This window comes from Oculina patagonica, chromosome 4 (assembly GCF_052425735.1).
Source record: "Oculina patagonica isolate OP01 chromosome 4, crgOcupat, whole genome shotgun sequence".
Classification (NCBI taxonomy): domain Eukaryota; kingdom Metazoa; phylum Cnidaria; class Anthozoa; order Scleractinia; family Oculinidae; genus Oculina; species Oculina patagonica.
The window spans coordinates 29,698,000-29,722,059 of NC_135761.1; the positions used below are offsets into that span (position 1 = coordinate 29,698,000).

General features: G+C 39.6%; 3 protein-coding genes across 4 annotated transcripts in view; 2 read left to right on the plus strand and 1 right to left on the minus strand.

The window, feature by feature from the left end:
- Window positions 1–258: 258 nt before the first annotated feature.
- The window catches only part of LOC144652287 (uncharacterized), a 72,072-nt gene continuing 48,270 nt past the window's right edge, over window positions 259–24,060 (plus strand). The window contains exons 1-3 of one of the 2 annotated variants that reach the window (XM_078512326.1): window positions 261–476; window positions 1,549–2,450; window positions 2,984–3,189. In XM_078512326.1, coding sequence (XP_078368452.1) covers window positions 330–476; window positions 1,549–2,450; window positions 2,984–2,990 — 1,056 coding nt within the window. In that variant the 5' untranslated portion in view covers window positions 261–329 and the 3' untranslated portion in view covers window positions 2,991–3,189. Of the gene's footprint in view, window positions 477–1,548; window positions 2,451–2,983; window positions 3,190–24,060 lie in introns of those variants that run through there. The other variant, XM_078512327.1, reaches the window with a different exon arrangement.
- Window positions 4,164–24,060, minus strand: part of LOC144652231 (uncharacterized) — a 137,853-nt gene continuing 117,956 nt past the window's right edge. The window contains exons 16-22 of the mRNA XM_078512240.1: window positions 20,611–20,638; window positions 20,138–20,413; window positions 13,536–13,811; window positions 8,743–8,811; window positions 6,560–6,684; window positions 5,848–5,900; window positions 4,164–4,920 (exon numbers count right to left, since the gene is read on the minus strand). Of these exons, the coding sequence (XP_078368366.1) occupies window positions 4,899–4,920; window positions 5,848–5,900; window positions 6,560–6,684; window positions 8,743–8,811; window positions 13,536–13,811; window positions 20,138–20,413; window positions 20,611–20,638 (849 nt within the window). The 3' untranslated portion in view covers window positions 4,164–4,898. The remainder of the gene's footprint in view (window positions 4,921–5,847; window positions 5,901–6,559; window positions 6,685–8,742; window positions 8,812–13,535; window positions 13,812–20,137; window positions 20,414–20,610; window positions 20,639–24,060) is intronic.
- Window positions 21,554–23,782, plus strand: LOC144652261 (uncharacterized). Its single transcript, XM_078512285.1, has one exon. It carries the CDS (start codon window positions 21,630–21,632, stop codon window positions 23,505–23,507), a length of 1,878 nt encoding a protein of 625 aa, XP_078368411.1. The 5' UTR covers window positions 21,554–21,629; the 3' UTR covers window positions 23,508–23,782.

Below are 24,060 nucleotides of genomic sequence, written 5' to 3' on the forward strand. Positions count from 1 at the left end.
CAGAAAAAGGTAATGAAAAACAAAAACTCACGTGGAAAAATACAACCTTATCGCGTACGTTTACCGCTTTCATCCGAAAACTTTCATTTATGTAGTTTTTTATATACAGTACTTCTTTTTGTCCATCAGTCCCAGTGCTGATATTAGATAAGACTAGACGTGACCATGGTCACTGAGCGATAAGCACGCGTGGGCGCGCGTGCAAAAACAATCGTCACGCGCGTGAATCTTAATTAGTTAACAATTAGGCATTGTGACGTCATAGAAGCACGTTAGTTTATTGTCCGTGCGCAGATCTTATTCTTCACCACACACGGAGCTTTTGTAACATGGATGCTAGTAAAATTGAGAAAACTACTGCAGAAAGAGAGTTTCAGCAGTATCTGCACGGATACCCTGGGGAACCAGAATGGCTGACAGCATTGCTGTACGGGAAGAAAACTGACACAAAGCCGGAAGTAACAGAAATGGAACAGGTTAGTAAATATGATAAAATTAAATGAAGTTTGTCGAAAAAAAAAATGTACAACGCCGTAAATTGTTTGATAAGTATTTTAAAACTTAATATATTTTGAGGGAAAACCAAATCAATTGACAACTGGAAAATTGGCCGGTGATTAAACTAACCTGATCCTAATAAAGCTTGGTAACCAATCCCGCACTGCTGTTTAAAACTGGATGACGAAAAATTGTTCGCAATTGTACTTGTTTACAATTGTTTGCAACTGCAATCTTCGAGCCCTTACTTAAATTGGATGAATGGAGAAACTAATGTTACGGTTACGGCTACCGTTAAGGGCCGGACATGTTGTATAATAATATGAGTGGGCCATGTTCAAGTGTACGACTTCTCCCTTATAGAAGCCAAAGATGAACTTACTGCTTTCGTTTGCTCTTCATGTAACTTGTTACGACTGATACTGCTGTTTTGGTTGTGTGATTCTTAACTCAGAACTTGCTTGCCACGCCAAAAGTCGCAACGTGTGGTAACATTGATTGCAATAGCGAGGTGCGCGAGGTCTAAAAATAGAATGCAAATGAATATAACCCCACGAGGCTAAAAAACATCAGCGTGGTCTGAGAGAAAAAGAAGGAATCTAGGCGAAGTTTTCGTTTTATGTAAGTTTCTAAGGAATACTGGCTGCTTTAGAAAGTGTTTTAGGAAAATCGTCCGCCATTTCGGTTTGTTTGTCCGAGTCTTGTCTGAGTTGTGACGTCACTCCCGCGCTTCGCCATTGTTGCTGCGTGTCGGGTCCTTTACTGTTGCTATGACTTTTGCCGTACAAGAAACAAACAAAACTTTAAAACTTAATTTCAGAAAAACATTGTTCTCAACTGTCGCATTAAGCAATGTGTGCAATGTGTGGTAACATCGACTGCATTGTTGCTGCATGTCGGGTCTTTTACTGTTGCTATGACTTTTGCCGTACAAGAAACAAACAACAAAACTTTAAAACTAAATTTTACAAAAGCATTGTACTCGACTGTTGCATTTAACACAACACTCTATTCAGAGAGAGTACTGGTACGATTTTGTTGCCTCAACAGATGTTGGTTAGTCTACGTATTCATGTTCGAATTCTTTACGAAAAACAGAAGATCCTGGCAAAAAAGCTCGAAAACTGGGAACATATAGCTGAGAATAGAAGTGGCTATATGGAAGAAAAAGACAACGAAATTCGTCAAATGATACAGCAGATTAATGATCTAAACCGGCAGCTTAAAGTGGAGCATTTGCGGTTAAATCTCTGCCTCAAAGACGCCAAACATACTTTTGAGAAAGAGAAACTAGAACTGGAGAACGAAATGGAGAAAGCAACTGTATTGCATGAAAACGAGAAAAGAAGATTGAAAAAAGTGCTGTTTGAGAGCAAGCAGGAAATATTCCAGCTTAAGAATCGCTTAGAAGAGAGCGTGCAGGAAACAGCTAACGTGACGGAGAATTTTAAGAACTTCTACGAGGACTATCTCAAACTGGAAGAAGATCTATGCATCATTGAGCAGCATTTAATACCAGTACAAAAACAGTTTCAAGAGCTAGCAAAAGCCTTGAATATGGAACCTGAAGAATTGCACTACAAGCTTGATGAGTTGAAGAAAGCTCTAAGCAAAAGTGAAAATGCTAAAAATCTAAAAGAGGTGTTAGTGATGACATTGGTGGGTGAGGATAAAGACGAAGTGACACCTAAAGACAGTCACATGGCGTCCTCTTCCGGGGGGAGCAGTGGATCAGCTAGCTTCAGTGATCCCCAAGTAAAGCCGGGTTCTTCAAGCGACTTTGAGCAAAGTGACCCCTCCTGTCCGTTCAGCCAGAAATTTTTCCCAGAGCAGTTGGACAATTCAGTGCACAACGAAGCTGAGAAAAAAGATAAGAGGGAAAAGGGAAAAGCAGTATTGTCTAAGCTTGGCTTCAAGATTCCCAAGTTTCCTCTCAGAAAGAGGAAAACCAGGTAAGTGTTATGTTGCATTTATTGAGTTGAAACAGAAAACAAATACTCTTAAACTGGATAAAACAAGATGTCCGCCATCAATCTACCGTACGGAAAAAGATGACGACTGCTTCATTTACCCATAATTCTTAGTGCACGAAAATTGTAAACACGCACATTAAAGTTCTAAAAACTTTAAACCTGGCAAACGCAATGATGTTAGTACAGGGACAATTTCTCAAAAATGTCGCTTTCTTTGTAGCCGTTGGATGTGTTAGGTCCGCAAGGTATATTGTAAAATGAACAGCGGCTATCTATTTCCGTACGGTTTATTTGTACTTGTTTCCCCCATCGACATGTACTGTGTTATGTTGTGAAGCGCACAGGGAAGACAACAATCCGTCGGAAAATGAAGATTATATCGCGCCATTGTCACTTCCTTGCGTGTTCAGTTTAGCACAGAAAATCAGGGAAGGCATGGTTACGTTTTAGTTATTTGTTTTATTAAGTTCTCTATTCTAAAACAGAACATTTCTTTTCTTTTGCTTTTTCAGAAACTAACAAGTGTTGTCCTGCCTACGTCACAACCTCTTTTTTATTATTTTTCTTTGTCCTTTCTCATACATCTCTGTGTCGTATTTTGTAGTGTTCTTGTGATATAAGACCATATTTTATGTACAGTATTTCTTCCTCATGTATTAAATAGTGATTTCCACAAGATATTCCCTGATAAACGAATAAATATGAGCAAACGAAGCAGTATTGTCGCCAACTTTGATGCCAAGTGACAAAAAGCCGTGTTACTTTTCATTCACATGTTGAACAGCGGCCTACAGTATAATTCAAGTGCCCAGATCCAAGATCCACCAAAACATCGGTTCGAAGCAACCAAAGTTATTTGGTTATGGGATCAATAGTATCCTCCTGAACCCCGCTTGAGTATGAGCAGTCTCAAAAAATACAGTCAGAAACACTGACAGATATGGGCTGGAGAACAGTTTACACTATGCGACGCGGATAGAATCTATACGCAAAAATCATCTTTTCCGGATCTCTTCTCGTCAAACCGAAAATCGTACTGAATAGTTCGTGGTATGCCCGCCCCCCGTTTTAGTCTGCAGTCTGCGTTCAGAAGGCCGTCTCCTCTTTCCTTTGCTCGCTTATATATAACACTTAAATCGATACAAATGACTTTATTTAACCGGGGTAAAAAATGCATTACTGGTGACCCAGTAGTTAATATGATAGCCATCTTAGCAAGAAGAAAAAAATTAACATAGATTACAGAATGAAAAAAAACACGAAAGCAGCTTATCAGTTCAATTCCACCCCTCAACTTTCATCAGTCAAATCTTTCGCCAGTCATCTCAACTGTCTAGACTGAATATTCAAGAGATCCAATTTTTACGGAAGAAATCGACATCGAATTGTCATATGAACCCTGTCCAACCATGTATGAACCTCCTTTAACGGGTAAAAACAATTGCTTTGGAACTGGCCTCAGATTCAGATATCGAGAAAGAGGTCATTTGCTAAGCGACATAATCTTGATATAAGCCGGCTAACAGCTTAACAACTGTACATGCATTGGCCATAATTGACGTAACACGGTAGGCTAACTTTGGCCGAGTACCAAATGTGGATAAAGCGATGGTACAAAAAGCGCTTCAAGAAGGCTTTATGCATAGAATTTGTTGAGCTCCGGAAACTTTTAACAAAGATATTTACACTCAGTTCTCCGGGGTCAGGTTAAACATATGTTTTTATTCAAGATTTAGTTTGGATACGTTCACTTGTAATGTTACTTACAACTACCAACTGTACACTGTAACTATAAGGTGCATAAACCTCTCTTATTGAAGGTATGTTTTGCTCTGGAGGATATAAAAATGTACTAAATTGTCTGTATCTTGCTGTTTTAAAATGGAATCTCTTGGTTTAAAACAATAGCAGTAAGTCCCAAGTACTGTTACTTTCACTACCGTCAACTTCGGATTGTGGTCTTTATATTGGGATATTAGGCACCATTACTTTTAATGATTGTCCACTAAAAAATTCACCAATTCACCGTGGTATGGCGTCAAGCATAGGAATCATCATCATTATATATAGGAATCAGGCTATTTAAACAGCTGAGTCAATAAAATTGAAATATTAACTGAATAAACACTACTTTTTGATCCTCACTAAAATAAACAATGAGGGCCTCTGTCTAAAGTTCTTATGTTGATAGTGTTCTATTTTGTAAAAAGTCTGTTTACACTGCATGCATTGCTAATGTATTCAGATTTTCAACGCTGCAGACGTACGTCACTAAAGTTTATGATTAAAAATCTTGTAGCCTCATGCTTCTTGCTGCTTGCCCAAAGAAACATCAGCGTTGGACAGTGTTGTCTTTTCCAAGTCATGCTTTTGTCCAATCAAGACATTCCATGACATTTTACAGGATCTGTCTTACTTGAAGTGACTTTAGGTACTAAACTCTCCATATCTACCAGATAAAATAACATTGATGTTAGCGCACACTGTTTGGTTTACCATTGTGTTTATATTTAAACGTTCCAATGGTATCACGTGGTATTTCGTTACCTTACTGAAGATGAGCACCGTAGTGCATGCGGTGCGAGAAAATAAGGTTGATGATAGTTTATTTTACACTGCAGTGGAACCCTGTTTAACCGATCATTTCGGGCCATAAAAACTTGGCCGTATTAACAGGGTGGTTGTATTAAAGGTGTTGGATCAAACCGTGGTATTGATAATAATCCTTAACAAATGATCTCACGACATGTATATTGTAGTACAATGAACACAACCAAGTGAGCAACTAGCTTATGTGCCCTGGCCTGTATATTTTTCAGTCCACTCGTATTTTTAAGATGGAAAAAGGAAAAATAATTAAGGTTGAAACACTTCAAAATGAAATAGCTATACAAAGCAAGTACCCTTTCGCGACGAGATCACGGTTCATCTAGCAAATGAGAACTTGGGAGACTTATAGAAGTAAGCTAGGTGACGGGCAAATGCACAGTGGTGTGTACATGTATAGTTAAGGGCTAGTGCGTTTATTTAGGAATGAACGAAAATTGGTGCAGTTCTCTCTTATGAAATGGTAGAATTTTATTTTAACCATTAAGGTTAATCAATGAGGTGGCACATAACAATCTGTTGGTCCTATGACCTAAAATACTTAAAATACATGAAAACTTAAACTTGGTCAAATGGTGCATTATTATGTTTCAGCAAGGAAACAACATCACAATGCAACTGGACGCATAAGGGTTGTGGGATGGTTTGCTCGTGGTTCTAAGTTTCCTAGTTGCTTGCAAAAAACGAGAATGTTTTACTCGTGTCCAACCGTGTGGTCTCGTTAACTTATTCCAGTCACAGCATTTGTATTTGACTATTACTGTTATACCTGTTTGTAGAGGGGTCGTCGTCTCCAACATTCTTAATAACAGCCTTCTCTTCCTGAAGTTCAAAAAGAATAATTTATATAATTATATTATTATAATTATAATTTATAATATTTATAAAAGTTTTCTAACTCGATGCTCGATAAAGAAGTAAACGAAGTTAGGAAAACAGTACAGTGGACAAATTTATTTCGGTCTAGGGTAACAAGTCTAGATAATGATCATCAACAACATTTTTATCGCGCAAATTTCATGTAAACATGATCAAATGCGCCTTTACAAACAAACAAAAAACAAATTAAACATGACATCTTAAATCCCAACTGGAAGGAGGCTGACCAAAGCGTTGTGGAGTTGACTTTGGGACTACCAAACACAAATCAAGCTAGTGTTAGACAGGAGTATTTAAACCTGGACCTCCGGATTACACGTCCAGCGCCAGATGCCAGTTTTGTGCTGCACTAGAAGTCGATGCCCGTGTGAGTTAAACACAAAACAACCCCAGGAGTATCACGCGTTAAAACTACCGAACATTTCGATAGCGTATTATAAATGAAAAAATCGCATAAAGGGAAAGTTATTGACAATTACGGTACTAGCTATGTATTGTCTAAGCTTTGCAAATTGCCATCACCGGAATTCAACTTTGATGGAAATCGCTCCTTGATCAGTGCATTATAATTCAAAAGTTATTTGTCCAATACTAATATGTACCTTTTCGACTGGACTCGCTATCTTTCTCTGTTTTGATTGTGTTCCTGTTGTCTTGTCCTCAGTTGTCTCCTCATCGTCTTCGAAAAGGGTCCAAGAGTATAGGGGAAGCATAGAGAGGGTATGTCCTGTTTATAACATGTTGGAGGGAAAAAAACAGAGGTCGTGAAAACGTGCTGGTGGCTTTGAAACAAAAAGGCACCTTTAATATAAAATAAAACACCTGTTTGCCTCTTGTAAAGTCAAAATCTACTTTGATTCAATTTGTGTTGCAATCGGGGAGATTTGTTTGATTTATTTTCAAAAATATAAACTGCTCTTCGGTGGGAAGGTTCATGTCTTCCGCTAAGCCATTCAAAAAGATAACAATGAGACTACAAGCGCGAGTTACTATAAAGATACCACAAATGATACTGAACAGTCAGAAAACTACAATTTTAAGCATTTAAAAGCAAAAATCAATAATACATTTTTTCTTTTAAGGACGACACACCCACGATCGTGGTCTACCAGCGAGTAGTCAGCGAGAGAACCAATCGTAATTCTTGGTTTTGCAATAAAATACGATTATTGTCTACTAAGATAAATTGTCAAAAACTCTGGCACGATAAGGAGAATTTGACTGGCTCTTTACATTCAGATTCATTAGCGTGCACCACACGTGGCAATGATGTCTAAAATCATTGAGTACATACAGCACATCCACACGGAATGAAAACCCCCAAATTGAAATAAAAATAAATTGTATGGAAATGAAATAATAATTATACATGCATCCATCATATACTTTATCAAGAATGAATAAGGAGCTGATTACCCGTGAACAACCAATCAGAAATCTACGACTGCTGTGTAAGTATAAAGGTAAACAACAATTCTTAGGAGAACTGTAGTAGTTTGCATTTGAATATGGGTGGTTACCGTAACATATCTTCACGCAGGAAAATAAATAATTTTATGTAGCTTGTGTCTCAATCGTCTCCAAGCTTCCAGTGAGGGATTACGTCATTGCGTCTTACATGAAAGTAAGGAAACCTGGGGTCTAGTTCGATCTTCGTTGAAACACATCTCAGCATGGCGTATTCCATTTTTACCTCCCTCCACTTCCCGTATTATATTTTACCGAAAGTGAGGCAGGTTTTCGCCACCTGTGCTGGGTTATTTTCTTGTTTGTTTTTCTAATGTAATCTTTAAATGATTGTTTTGAAATAAAACGGCAACACCGGTGGCCAAAATAGCCCAAATGGGAATGTCTGCTTTTGTCTAAGCAAACGGAGTTCAACCAAAGCAACACACATGCCTGAACAATAAGTATGTTTTACATCAGTCAATTGAAACCCCGGCCCCCGACCCCCGACCCCCGGGACTTACCGGGGAATTTAACATTTACCAGGTGTTAAAACCCGGCTTATTTCCCCTAGGTGCCAAGATGTCTGTTAAAAGCCCCGCATAGCGGGGGCATCCAAACCACATAAAGAAACAATTTAAGCGCGACTTTCAGAAAAAACCGGGAAAATATCTTGGTTTCGTCACAGAAGTTGAAAATCTATTTTTTAATTTATTGTCCATATATAGCTATAAGGTAGGAAAGAAACCTGATGTAGTTTACTTCCGTAAAATCCCCAGCCGTCGTCCCCGCTTCAGGTGATCACGTGCTGTTAAATAACCACTACACGCCCCGGTCTACTCACATTTTGTTAAATCCACCGCCCACCGGGGCCAACACGTCGTTAAAAGTGCGTTAAATCCCGGCTTTGAACGCGTTAAATTCCCGGTAAGTCCCGGGGGTCGGGGGTCCGGGGTTTCAATTGACTGAATAATTAATTATGATGATTAATTGATTATTTTAGACCAAAATATATGACAATCGATTTCTACACAGTTTCAGAGACTGGAACTTTGAAATCTGTACCTATTTCATCTAAAGCGGTGTTTCTTCGTAGTTTTTTCAATCTATTGATGGTTTTTTTCTAACTTTTTCTTCCAAAGGCTTCATAAAACCTTTTATTACATTAACTCCGTTTAAGAATACATTAAATATAGTAACATACGACGAGAAAAAAATAAGCCAGAAGGTGCGTCATTTGCTTATATACTATTGACATACTCTACTCAAAAGGTAAAACCTACAACAAAACCTGGTACTGAAACATTTCCTAAACCCTATCCTTTGTCGTGTTACATACCTGTAAAGCTTTGATATGGGTCTTCTTCCCACGAGCTTCCTTCCTTGCTCATTCTTGATTTAAGTCTTTCTGTTGATAGTTAAAGAAAAAAAAACAATATTAATTTGGTTATCCAAAGTGAAATGTTTTGACTCACTGAAACAACTATTAACATCAAGTTTATTCTTTCCACGCGTGGCAACGATGACTAAAATCTGATTCAATATTTGTTGCAATCGGGAGTATTTGTTTGATTTATTTTGACATATCTACAAACTTGTTGGGTATCACAAAACTACTCCTCAGTGACCTCGGTGGGAGGGTTCCGTTCAAAAAATTAACAAAGAGACTACAAGCGCAACTTACTATAAAGATACCACAAAGGATACAACAGTCAGAAAACTACAATTGTTTAAAAAATCAACGATACACTTTCACTTTTAAGGGCGACAGACTCGCGATCGTGGTCTATCAGCGAGTAGTCAACGAGAGAACCAATCATATTTTTAGGTTCTGCAACAAAATATGATGACTGTTTGCTTAGATAGTTTTCAAATATTCTGCCACGATAAGGAGGATTTTTTTGTACGACTGGCTCTTTACATTCAGATTTATTAGCGTACACCGTTTTTACCACACATGGCAATGATGTCTAAAATCATTGAGTACATACAGCACATCCACACGGAAAGAAAAAACCCAAATTGAAACAAAAATAAAATTTTTGCAAATGAAATAATGATTATCCATGGATCCATCTGATCTACTTTATCAAGAATGAATAAGGACTGCTGATGACCCGTGAACAACGAACCAATCAGAAAGCTACAATTTGCACAGTTTTAAAGACCGGAACTTTGAAATCTGTACCTATTTCATCTAAAGCGGTTTTTTTCGTAGTTTTTAAAATCTTTTGACAGTTTGAGTGAGCAAGACGGATGCCTGATGGCTTAATGGTAAGCACAGTCTCATCCGGTTGGTCGGTATATTCGGAAAATCGCTTACCATTATGCAACGGTCACAACAACCGGATTTCTTCCTCCAAATGGCAAGCACCCATTGTTTTCTCATATATCCAGGAGCGTTCACTGTATGTGCAAACCGTCTTCGTATCGATTTGATGTAAAACATCGAAGCTACGTTTGCTATGTGCTATATTAGCTGCGGTTACACGAGGTCATTTTACCGGAAAATTAACAGTTAATTTTTCCCTGGAAAAATTAACTAGGACTTCATGCATTTACTTGGGTAACTAATGGATTAAGTCTCGAGGGAGGTTATAAATATTGATGATCTAAAGAGAATTGTGCTTTTCTCTCTTTTAGTTAAGCTTTTGTGGCGACGCTTAGCCTTCGCGCATGTAGTGGTTTATTTTTTAAACCGAATAAGAAAGCTTCTACACCATAACGGATGCGTTGTTAAATCATTTGTCTGCTACGTTTCAGACATAGGGCTCGTTTCAAAGCGTTCCGTTCAAGTTCAAAACTCACACCTAAGGACAAAAGGAATCCATTTTCATCGATCTTTCCGACGCAAAATTCATGAAAATGGTGCGCCTGCCGTATGATTAATTCGTTGAACAAGCTCTACACATGCATTTGGTCCATAACTCGACTTCTCATTGGTAGACTTACCTGGGGTACCTGAACGCCCCTAAAACAAACCAAGGGTTTTACCTGGGAAAATTATGATTATTCTCAGTCACTTAACTTGATAAATTTACCTTGCTAAATTTACCCGAGGTGAAATCTGTTACACGTGGAAAACCTAGTTTCCCCAGTGAAAACCTTGTATTTCCCTAGGCAAAATTGCCACGTGTAACCTGACCCATCAGTGCCGTAGCAGGGTTAAAGATATTAGGCAGTTTAAGATACGCTACGGCGAGGTGCTACTACGGCTACCGTAACCGAAAAGGTCTGGGGAGAGTACGTCTCGGCAGTCCGCCAAATTTAGTGTAAAAGCAAGGCGAAATACAAAGAAACATAGGTTAAGGAGTTGAATAACACTTTCATTTAGTTTTCCACAGCCGAATGGCTTCGCTCAAAAAATATATAGTTGTTGTTTGCTTTGCTAGGACTAACAGAATAGTTCTGAGCGAGAGATTATTTCTACAGCAGCAATACACAACAACACAACGACAATTAAAATCGATGAAATGTTTAATTTTAAAAATACGAATATCGCAAAGAATACCGAGTTATGAACTGAAATATACCAGTACTCACCGAAGCAAAATGGTAGCGGATACTTATACAGCTATAGTACATCTCCACTAAACTGTGAAGGCAAAAAAATCGCACGCTCAACACGAGTACTTTTCTTGTCCATACCGACACTTGCACCGAACGAATTCGTCAAATTCAAGATAAGACTTTTTAAGCTTATGAGCGACAAACGCGACAATTGTTCGACTACAATTAAATTCAATGGATACAGTATTCGTTGGAACTCTTAAAATGCTGAGAAACCCGTCGAAAAAGGACAGAGAAGCGAATAAAATCCGACGTACTACCACTGCGGCAAAACCTCCCGACTCACGTAGTCAGATTTCACTCTACGGCTGGACGTGACTGACTGACATGCGCAGTATCTTATATTTGGAAAATTTCCAGCCTTCTGCGAGCAGTCTCCAGCAATTTTTAACTCACCACATTTGGGCCTCGTAACACTGATGCCAGACTTGGGGCCGGTAAATCAGGTCCTTCTCGCGTGGTATTTATGTTTGAATACCCGATTCCCTCTATAGCGCGCGCCTGCAGGGAATCACGGTAGTTGTATTCATCAAACCATGCTCGAGACTCAGCAACGATACACGTTGCCGAGTCTCGAGCATGGTTTGATGAATACAACTACCGTGATTCCCTGCAGGCGCGCGCTATAGAGGGAATCGGGCATTCGTAGATCTGGATTTTCCTACTGCCTGTATTCCAGATGCCTGAGATATTTCTTCTAAGCCTGCCTGTTCTTCGCGGTTTTCAATCTCTGATGCTTCAGGATCGGGTCTCACCCATTTAAGGAGTGTGCTTTGCTTAAGAGCCTCTTGATTTTTCTTTGCTGAAGCCATAATATTTCATGCTTTATCGAGCCGAAAATTGAATGTTTTCGAAAAGGAGCAGGAAGAGCTTGGCCGCTGACCAAACGTGCCTGTCTAAATTATTGGCTCAATTCACAGCGGTCAGACGCAAAAATCAAACGCACTTCCGGGTTTTGCTCCCTCAAATTGTGTTTTTATTTAAGATTTTATTTAAAGGCGGAATGTGCAAGACTTTTGTGGGAAAGCGTTATAACTATAGCACTAGGAAAACAGAATTAGGTTAACCGGACTATTAATTACACTTACGGAATCCAACAGTATTCTAAAATTGTTACTGCGCTTCTTTTGAATTGAATATTTTAATTTTGAGTTCACAAATTTGTTTTTTTTTTTTTTTTGGGGGGGGGGGGGGCGGCCCCCGGCCCCTCCCCATGTTACGGCACTGCCCATGTAGGTACCTAGGGTGGTGTAAGCGTAGAAATAACGACCAAGGAGTTAAAGTTAGGAAATTGATTTTCTTCCAGCACATTGTAAATGCTTCCCAAGAGACTTCTCTTGATGTGCCAGCTTTTGTAAATATAAATATTCACAGTACTTTTTAAAATTTCCGTGCAATTAAATACACATGTATGCAAAAAAACTTGCTCTTGCCCAGAACAAAAAAACCTTTCAAAAAAAGAGATGCTTCTTGATTTCATCTGTGTAGTACTTTTGGAGAATCGACGTTCGAGCGTGTTTATCGAGGGTGGCATTTAATAGCTCTGTGGCCCAACTAAGATGTCGATAATATATAACAATTGAATTATCTATTAAAAACTATTAAAAAAATCTGTACTTGAAAAAACCTTGAACAACCTTGCGGTTCTTATTTTAAAAACTGTTCGCTATTTTCTTGGTTTTTTAGGGATTTTTTTTCTCAATGCTCATCATTTGATTAAGTGAAACTCAAAAACAAAAAAAAGGGCGGGGGCGTGTTCGTTCGCTTCTTATACTTAAATAATTCTGGGAGGAGAGAGGCACTGTAGGAGTTACATGTCCTGCCCAAGAACATGCACAACACACTTGGGTCTTGCCAGTGCTTTAAAGTGTATATGACAGATTTTGTTTTATTTGCCTGATCAAATCTACGTGGTGTGCTGATGCGAACATCGAAAAAAGAAATTCGAAGTCTCGTTTTTTTCACCGCGTTTTCGACCTAAAACACGCAATATTTTTGGGGAGCTGGGTCTAGACCGGCCATGACGTCAAAGCAGAATAGACCCACTTCCCCAATGTGCGCGGTTTTGGACCCAACCGGAAGTGAAATTTCACGATTTTAGAGCGCGAAAACGCGGTGAAAAAAAGAGATTTCGAATTTCTTTTTTCGATGTTCCCATCGGCATTCCACGTACATTCGATCAGGCAAATAAAAAAAACTGTGTCATATACACTTTAACACAGACTGCATCTTGCGGGGTTTAGCGCACGAATCATTAATTTAACATTGAAGAAAATACCGGGGGGTCTCCCATATGGAAGGGATGGAGATGCTTTTTTGACCCCTAAAAGAGACCATTTACCATGCCTGATCAGTCTAGACCGCCAACACAGTGTGACAGCGTTTTTATTTCTTTATGTGTAATCCTAAACTGACGAGACCTCGATGACTAAAAAATATTGGCGTTCTGTCCTGAACACCCAAAGTGAGACATTTGAAACCTTGATTTAAACCTCTAAGCGAGATGAGTGGCATCCCCGTCCCTTTCATTTGGAAGTCCCCTCCCCCGGAGAAAATAATTACCATGAATGTAACAAAACTGGTCTGCCAAGTCTTGTCGCTGTACAAGTTTATGTTGTAAAGCATCCCCCAAGGCCTGGTATGTCGCTGCAGAACCTTTGTCTTGTTTCCAGTGCTTTAACATGTGATATCCCTTTTCAGACAATCGGTCATGAGCTTCATGTATTTCTTGAAGCTTTGGATCATTGATGCCTAGCCGACGCCCAAGTTTTTTCCAGTTTTCTTTAATTTTTTCACCCAATTCTTCCAGTTCATCGTCCATTGGTGTGCCTTGTTTTACTACAAAGAGAAATGATTTTGTAGTTAAGGTGGTGTCAATACTTTGTTCAGAATCTTTGGAGTTATACCCAACTGCCTGAAAGTTTCGCAGATTGCACTCGAAGATTGCAAAACCGTGAGAATGTTTTTCTCAGGCTCGTGTGATTTCTTACTCTTATTAAATCCACAACATTTGTATTTGCCTATTTGACCATTTCATTTTTTTTCCAATTTATAGTCCTTTCACCGACTACCAAAAGATTCTGACAAAGCCTACAAACCTAGTTAAAGTATTTACGCATTCAAATTTGGTCACCTTACTTCAATTTCATTTAAAATTTTCTTGGGTTCGTTTCGCAGCAAGTTTCAAATTCGCCTCTTATTTCGCTTTGAATAGGACAAAGGTGGAGCGTTCTGTCTTTAGATTGTGGCTAAAAAGAAAGTTGTCTTACTTCAAGGCGTTTCCAGCTTGTTTTGCTTAATAATTTCCAATCAATTTCGCGCGTGTCGTACACAACTACTAAGAACAACAACAAATTTCAACAATTCTTTCTTCATCTGTCGCTTCCTTTGGCACTGTCTTACTTGCATATAACTGTGAATGCATGTGAACTGCATTTAGTGGATTTCTTGTTTGGTTTTGATTTGTTTGTTAAATTTCGGCTTTTAATTGAGTTTTTTATCCTGAAAAGTAAAAATAATTCACGATGCTCGTTTTTGTATGTGCGCGCGGAAGAAAATTTAGTGGTGAACAATAAAGACAATAGAGTGTTTCTGTCTCGGAACTATCGTTCTGATAGTTGCCCCTTGGAAATTTGATTTTCTTAAAACTAGCATATTTGCCCTCGAAGCTTCGCTACTCGGGCTAATATTTGTTTTAAGAACATCAAATTTCCGCGGGGCAACTATCAGCCGATAGTTCCTCGACAGAAACACTCTATTGTTAAAATAGAAAACTCGGGCTCGTAGTCTTATTGTTAACTAGAAGCTCTTAGAGCTTAAAACTGCGCTGGTCACGTGACCACCCTAGTGGAGCCATGTGGGGGAAATAAAAAATTCACGCTTCCCCCATCGCCATAACCCGCGTTGAACAATGTTGCGACTGACAAACAAAATGGTAAGAAAATACCTTGTGTGACATTTCATGGTTGACTAGTTCCATCTGCAAATAATTATTTTTCTTATATGCTAATGCTGGCCAAATTTAATTCCCACGATCCTGATCCGTGAAGCCAACAAATCTGTTAAATTAGCACCCAGTGTTGTATCAAATTCCTGTTTAAACATTGAATAACTCGCTCCAAAAAATGGAATATTGAAGCAAATAATTGAAAATCAAATTTGAGAAGAAGACTAGAGCTGGTTTTAACTAAATGAGAATTTTTCGGGCGAAAGTTTACAACTACTGTCCCTGGGTCTGCAAGATCAATTCATAAGAACGTCTGGCTTCACGCCAGGATTGGAACGTAAGTCTCCGCGAGAATTTCGACAGTATTCCTTATCGTAGTAGTTTGCACTTGTACATCGGTGATAACCGTAACATATCTTCGCGGGGATTTCGAAGGGTCTTTAAAGACATATTTAAATCTGAACCTACTTCATCTAAAGAGGTGTTTTTGATCTATTTTAACATTTATTCCGTTTAAGAATAAATTAAATATAGCAAACATACGATGAAAAAAGATAAATAAGCAAGGATGTATGTCATTTGCTTTTATAAACATACTCTATTCCATGCCAAAAAGGTAAAAACCACAACAACACCTGGTACTAAAACATTTCCTAAACCCTATCCTATCGGAAGGATATGCAGTAAACCTTCCTGGCGGAAGGATATGCAGTAAACAAAGTTCTCGAAAGGTGAAAAGGTGAAAAGGTGAAACGGTCGCGGATGGAAAAGGAACACTTAAGGCAGCGTATCTCTGCGACGGGACTGATGTGATCTCAGGCAAGGCAGGTTGCTTGGTAGAGGAGTTGTCAGTGGAGTGTACAAGCATGTTTAAGTATGCTGATCCGTTGTTAGAATGCGAAAGTTGTGTAGTAGAAAACGTTTGATTTTGGTGTTAAACGGGTGGTATGTTAGAACCAGAGGCGCTCTATCAACGGTTGTGTTACACTGGACTGACGCAACGCGTCAGGACGGCTGATGGTTGCTACCCGCTGTAGAGTGTTTTCAAAAAAAGAACAAGGATAACCACGTTGTGAAAAAAATGCAACCATCTTCCTGGATCTCACGAGGAGGTCATCATCGTCAGAGCAAAGTCAACGCAGGCGGAGAAACTGGCTGTATGGGATATCATGTTTGCAGTGATCAGGATGGAAAGAAGAGAAATGCAGGTAGTTGCGAGTTTCAGTGTCCTTGTAGTTGACAGAGGTTTTAATCCTTACACCAGAAACGCGTAGGTTGATGTCCAAGAAAGGTAATTATGTCTCGTTTAAAGTGGAAGTGAATTGGAGTGCTGGGTGGAAATAAAAACGAAGTTTAAGAAGACTCCGAGTTCTTCTCTCCTGCATAAAGCTGCGCCAACAATTCGTTGGGTATGTGGAGCATCAAATCCGCGAACAGTGCAGGGTTTTATACCACAACTACATAAGAGATACATATATTAAATAAATTTATCCAAGCCTAAAACCAGAACTCCCCGGTTATTTACGTTGCCCTTTGTTTAAATTTGAATTTACTGACCACAGACTCACAAAAAAATTGCACTTCAGACCGCGATCCAATGGAAAAACCGTTTCCTGGTCAGCGGTTCTTTGTTTAAATTTGAATTTACTGACCACAGACTCACAAAAAAATTGCACTTCAGACCGCGATCCAATGGAAAAACCGTTTCCTGGTCAGCGGTCCAAAAAACACGCCAACCTCAATGAGTTCTACACCTGAGCACACGATATGGTCATGTGAAACTGGTCAGCAGATACATTGTTTTGACAGCAGTCAATTGACCATAACATGAATGTCCAACATCAAACATGTAACTTGACGTTAACCTATTTCTGGGGTATGGCCGCCATGTTGGGCGATGTCGTTTTCGTTGTACGGTGCACGCACCCGCGAACCATCCCGCTGCCTTGATGACCACGCAAAATCAAATTCAAGGTTCTCCTTTGAGGTTCTCCTCATTCTGTGCATGCATGACTCTCCTATTTGTATAGTTGTAGGGCTCCGCTGTGCGGCCCTGCGGACCGCTAGGGAGCTCCGCTATCAACGACATTGTTGGCGCAGCTTTAGGCAGGAGAGAAGAACTTGAAGTCTTCTTAAAATTCGTTTCTAACTTCCACCCAGCATTCCAATTCACTTCCACCATCATCGAGATAGAACTACCTTTTTTGGACATCAACCTACGCGTTTCTGATGCTTGGATTCAAACATCTGTCCACTACAAGGACACTGACACTCAGATACGAGGCCATCCACGACCATTTCACCCGCCATTTTGGGAATTTTTTTTACTGCATATCCTTCCGCCAATGCCCCCTCTTTACATTGGTGAAACCGGACGAAGCTTGAGGAGTCGTTTCGGCGAACATTTGCAACACACAACAACACTCCTGGGTTTCCTGTGGCCCAGCATCTCAACTCCACCGGTCACAGTATTTCTGATGTTCAGGTGCGGGTTATGGTTTCATGCAATAGAAAGCAGCGTGAAACAAAAATCATTTTACAGTTGGGGACTATTCAGCCGAAAAGTCTGAATATCAACATCGGCTTCATTTGAACTGTCACTTGCATGTATGTGTGCGCCATTCTTACGCGCACGTGCTTTCATTTCCATTTGGCGTAGTTTAACGGTTTTATCCAACACTGAAGAAGGATTATACACCCGAAACGTCTGCCTTAACCAAAATTTATGACGCTTTTTATATTTTGTATTTTAAAATATTATCCTAGAAGGTAGGCAGGTAGGTAGAAAGGTAGGTAGGTAGGAAGGAAGGAAGATAGGTAGGTTGGTTGGTAGATAGATAGATACACCTGTTTTCAAAAACGTTTTCTTTAGAAAGATATATAGATAGATAGACACTTTTGCTTAGAGTTGGTGAACCATGTCATTTTTGCATGAGCCGTACGCTTGTTAACACATTTTGTTTTCTCACGTGGGTGTGTTTTTGTTAACAGTCCGGCGTTAACAAGCGTGCAGCTCATGCGAAAATGACATGGTTCACCAACTCTTAACAAAAGTGTCTATCTATCTCTATATCTTTCCAAAGAAAACGTTTTTGAAAACGGGTGTAAGTAGGTAGGTAGGTAAGTAGGTAGGTAGGTAGATAAATAACCACTCGCAACGAACAACAATACTCATTAATGATAAGCAACCCTAATGACATTAAGAACCATGAAATCATTTCCTTATGGTTTCGTAACACAGTCTACCGTAGCAACCGTATTCGTGTACGTCCTTCTCTTGACATGAAGCTGTCCAGGAGTCATAGCCACGCGTTACTGCTAGTATTCCTGATAATAAGCGGTGACATTCAAATGAACGCAGGCCCAGATACAACAATTAACTTTCCTCAAGGGCTTCAGCGGGCAACAACACGACTCTTTGGCAACTTCATAAAGTGGAAGTGACATTTATTCCTGGGGAGTTACATCAACACTTCATATCGTTGTATAAAAATAATAACATTATACCACCTGGCCTTAGGATAAATTTAACCCCACAAGTCGGTACAATGCGGGATGATTTCTTCCACAAGTGAAACGATGTTATTAATGAAACCTTAGTACAATTGATGGACATTTTAATTCAAACCCACATGACGAATTGCGTGGCGCTCAGGAATAAAACGACTACGCTGACCACCCTTACTACCAGTCTTAATAGTAATCAACTCGCTGAGGCAACGAATTGGCTGCATACTCAAAACAAGATATTAAGGGACCAAATATATACAAGAAAACAACGCAGATTTAAACAACACCTCACCATGTTCAAGAAACAGAAACAGAGCGAGAATACAACAACCACTGACATCCCTACCGTGAACAGAACCGTTACACGACCTTCGAGAGGAGGTTTAACAACAGAGACACCACCCATGAAACGGAATAAGAACTGGGCAAATAAAAATTCTCGTTTGAAAAGCCAGGATCGCAAATGCCCAACAAATCCTAAACACCGAAACAGAAAACAACCAGAACAAGCAGCTAACAAAAACACAGGCACGCAGTCGTCCTCACCGATTACATCTTCCACGGGTGGGTTCGCCACCACCAAAACCCGAGGAATTGAGTCCAGTATTAATGCTACACCAATTACACCTGCCGATATGCCACCCAAGGCCACGAGAGCAAAACAACGCAGACGTCAACACAGAGGTAGGCGCAGATTCGAGGTTAGGCCCAATATAAACAACCACAAAACCGTCGTCAATCTGTCTAATCGTGAGTTGACAGAACCCGAAGTAAACATTTTGAGTAAAGGGCTCAAATTTGTTCCCACTGCAACAAGCATCGACAAGACTGAACTAATAGCAGATGTAATAAAATGGAGCCGTCACATGCGATTAAGAGAATTCTTTGCGGAACGCAGAAAAACGTCTACAAAAAAGTCTACCATCGTGTACCACTTGATCCAACCAGCGACTTCGTGAACAAAGTTAAAGATGCAGTACAAGGTGCCCTGGCCAAGGACGTTATCGAACAGACCACCATTTTCTTGTTTTTGTTTTGGATTTTTTTCTCAATGCTCATCATTTGAATAAGTGAAACTCAAAAACAAAAAAGGGGCGGGGGCGTGTTCGTTCGCTTCTTATACTTAAATAATTCTGAGAGGAAAGAGTTAAAGTTTGGATAGCTGCCTCTTTCTGATGCAGATTTTCTGTCCAGCACTTTGTAAATGCTTCCAAAGAGACTTCTCTTGATGTGCCAGCTTTTGTAAATGTAAATATTCACAGTACTTTTCAAAATTTCCGTGCAATTAAATACACATGTATGCAAAAAACTTAGGCACTGTAGGAGTTACATGTCCTGCCCAAAAACATGCACAACACACTTGGGTCTTGCCAGTCTTGCGGGGTATAGCGCACGAATCATTAATTTAACATTGAAGAAAATACCGGGGGGTCTCCCATATGGAAGGGATGGAGATGCTTTTTTTACCCCTAAAAGAGACCATTTACCATGCCTGATCAGTCTAGACCGCCAACACAGTGTGACAGCGTTTTTATTTCTTTATGTGTAATCCTAAACTGACGAGACCTCGATGACTAAAAAATATTGGCGTTCTGTCCTGAACACCCAAAGTGAGACATTTGAAACCTTGATTTAAACCTCTAAGCGAGATGAGTGGCATCCCCGTCCCTTTCATTTGGAAGTCCCTTCCCCCGGAGAAAATAATTACCATGAATGTAACAAAACTGGTCTGCCAAGTCTTGTCGCTGTACAAGTTTATGTTGTAAAGCATCCCCCAAGGCCTGGTATGTCGCTGCAGAACCTTTGTCTTGTTTCCAGTGCTTTAACATGTGATATCCCTTTTCAGACAATTGGTCATGAGCTTCATGTATTTCTTGAAGCTTTGGATCATTGATGCCTAGCCGACGCCCAAGTTTTTTCCAGTTTCCTTTAATTTTTCCACCCAATTCTTCCAGTTCATCGTCCATTGGTGTGCCTTGTTTTACTACAAAGAGAAATGATTTTGTAGTTAAGGTGGTGTCAATACTTTGTTCAGAATCTTTGGAGTTATACCCAACTGCCTGAAAGTTTCGCAGATTGCACTCGAAGATTGCAAAACCGTGAGAATGTTTTTCTTAGGCTCGTGTGATTTCTTACTCTTATTAAATCTACAACATTTGTATTTGGCTATTACTGCAATACCTGTCTGAGCAGGAGTCGTCATCTCTTTCTGAAGATCAAATAAAAATTAAAATAATTACTAAAACATTATATGAAATTAGGATAACAGAATGACGTCAACAAATATCATCAAAAGGTAACAGTAAGCGCGGATGTTGCTGTTTTATAAGTATTGTTTTTATTTTTTCAAATGAAGTATTGTTTGAAGTTTTTCTTTGCCAGTTTTATGGTGCAAGTCGATGCCTGTGAGGCGTTATTGGTAAATTTGTTACTAAGTATATATTCTTTTAGTTTTCGCAAATTGTCTTCCCCTAAATTCTGTTAAACTTTGAAAAAAGTCGCTCTATCACTAGTGCATTACATAGCAGAAATTGTCATTCGATTTATTTTTCCTTCCTTCTCATTAGCGATAACCAACCACGTGACCTGCAAAAACTGCCAACAAATAATGATCTGCTAATGCGCATCACTGTCTGTCAGTGATTTTGCTGTAAATGATAATCTGCTCATGCGTAGTAGCTTAGCTTGTTTCCCAAAGTTGTTGGAAAAAAACAGAGACCAAAACACAAGCAAACACAGAAGCAAACAAAAAGAAGAAAAAAACAGCGAGAATACAGAAAAGGCAACGGAAATTTCCCTATTTTTTTCGGCCACACCTAAAAGAAACAAAACTGGGAGAAGACCACCTCGTATCATCGATGGCGAAGTTGTGCTTTTTTTACTTCAGCAGGACAACGCAACGCAACGTGTTCGAATGACAAAAAAGTACAGTAAAAGCCCGCATAAAAGAACACATGTTTTGAGGGTTCAGGCTGCATTGACTACCAACAGTTGAAATCAATGTGCAAGCACAACATTTTAATCAATTAATGGATTGCACAACATTTTAATCAATTAATGGATTGTTGTCAAGGCTTCTTTACAACAACACTGATGTCGATGAACATATCACTAACCTATCTTCGTACAGGCTTTCTTTCTATCAAAAGCTAGTTTTGTGTCGCGGGCTTGACTTTGCTCTCCCACAACGAGTATCGCCGATGGTAGTACAGGCAAACTTCGAAAAGGCTTACTGGAAATTGGAGCCAAAATTGAGTGAGGAAAACAAGGAACTTGCCGCTGCAACTTTGCGTTCCATTGCCCTAAACTACATAAAGCGGAAAGATCAAACACCACCAAAAGCTATGCTGAGAGCGATCAGTCAGTTGAAGAAGAGAGATGACATCATTATTACCCGTCCGGATAAAGGTTCAGGAATTGTAGTGATGGACAAAACAGATTACGTCAACCTGCTGAAAGAGGCATCCATCAACGATGAATCGAAATTCATACCTGTCCAGCTAGAAAGACCGAAAACAAGGGGAAGACCCCCAAAACATTACCACCCACTTCTTCAAAAAGAAAAGGAGTTAACCTCTATCGTCCGAAGGATCTTACCAAAACAGATCGCCGATTCAGTCGTTCAGAAAGGTTCCAGACTTGCTCACCTGTACGGACTACCAAAGACGCACAAGAAACAGCTTGCCGTGCGCCCAATATTATCAGCGACAGGAACTTACAACTATAAACTTGCAAAATGGTTGGACGAGAAGTTAAAACCACTTTCCGTAAACGCCTCTACTGTCACAGACATCTTCACTTTTGCTGAAGAAATTCAAGGCATGGAAATTAATGACCAGGACATTCTGGTGTCCTACGACGTGTCCTCGCTGTTTACGAATGTACCTGTTAATGAAACTATTGAACTCCTGGCAGAGAAAGCATTCAAGGATGATTGGTTAAACAAGGAGTACAACCTCAACATCACTAAACCTGACCTAATTGAGTTGCTTGGAATTGCCACCAAGAATCAGCTGTTTCAATTTCAGGGAAATTTGTATGAACAGGTGGACGGTGTTGCCATGGGGTCTCCGCTCGGACCTCTTATGGCCAATACTTTCATGTGCGGCATCGAAGAGCAATTAGAAATCCAAAACAAGATGCCTGCATTTTACAAGCGTTACGTCGACGATACTCTCAGCAAAATGCCTGATGCTACAGCTGCCTCTGAATTCTTATCAACACTAAACGAAATCCATCCCTCTGTCAGTTTCACAATGGAACTGGAAGACAACAACAAACTACCGTTTCTAGGAATGGAGATTATCAAAAATGGATCCCAGCTGGACACGAAGGTCTACAAGAAACCGACAGATACTGGGCTTTTATTACACTACCAAAGCCATGTTGATGTAAAGTACAAGCACTCACTACTCAAAACAATGCTGAATCGCGCATTCAAGCTTTCCTCGAACTGGCAACTTTTCCATCAAGAATGCGAACGTCTTAAGGAGACCTTTGCCAATTTACAGTATCCAGAATCCCTCGTAGAAACCACCATCCGACAATTTGTCGAGGCGAAAGTTGTAACGGGAAATGCGTGTCCTCAACAACAGCAGGTCCCTAGTCAAGGAGAAGTTCCTATTAGAATCGTTTTGCCGTACAAGGATCAAAAAGCAGCAAACTCAGTACGCAGACAACTGAGCGATCTCAGCCGAAAGATAAACACCGAGATCCGTCCAGTTTACACCAGCCGTAAGATCAAAGACACAATTAAAGTGAAGGAACAGAAACCGCCCATCGTAAACCAACAAAGCGCTGTTTATTATTATCAGTGTGATCTGTGTGATGCAGATTACGTCGGCTATTCTTGTCGACACTTGCACCAGCGCATCGAAGAACACAAAGGATCGTCTATCGGACATCACGTGAAAGAGCAACATGGAAAGGAGCCACACAACATCGAGAAGAATTTTAAGATTTTAAGAAAGTGCCAAAGCAAGCTTGACTGTTTGATTTTTGAAATGCTTTTTATTAGACTTCTGAAACCGAAACTTAACAAACAGAGTGACTCGCTCCGCGCGAAATTATTTGTTTAGATATTTTTAGGTATTTTAATGTTCCTATTCTCGTCGTCTTATTCGCTTGCTTTACGTTTTTAATTATATCTTTTACAACTATGCATGCCATTCGCACAAAGTTATTTTTTAGCCTTTTTTAGCCTTTTTATTCTTATTGTCTATTGTTTGTATGTACATATTTTAGCGCTTTTACTATATTTACACATGTAATTTTATTCTAACACCTAACTTGAAAATGACCGTCGAACGGTCGAAACGTCGTTCCAATTTTTTAGCGTTTAATTTCATTATACAATTAATGGATTGAAGTAGCCTGTATGGTACTAGGATTTCTCAAAATATGGTAATTTGTCAGTGTCTCGCAGATCAATTATTTGCCGCAGCCGAATGATTGACCTGCTTACCACTGACAAATCATGATATTTTGTTCAATCTGGTCCAGTGCATTACAATTCAAAAATTACTTGTCCAGTACTAATTTGTACCTGTTCGAATGGATACGCTACCTTTCTCTGTTTTGACTGCATTCTTTCTGTAGAACAGTTGAGAAAAATGGCAATTAAGGTATCAC

Bases quoted from the DNA above. Each gene is read 5' to 3' on its own strand.
- LOC144652261 (XM_078512285.1), top strand. From the start codon at position 21,630: ATGGTAGTACAGGCAAACTTCGAAAAGGCTTACTGGAAATTGGAGCCA.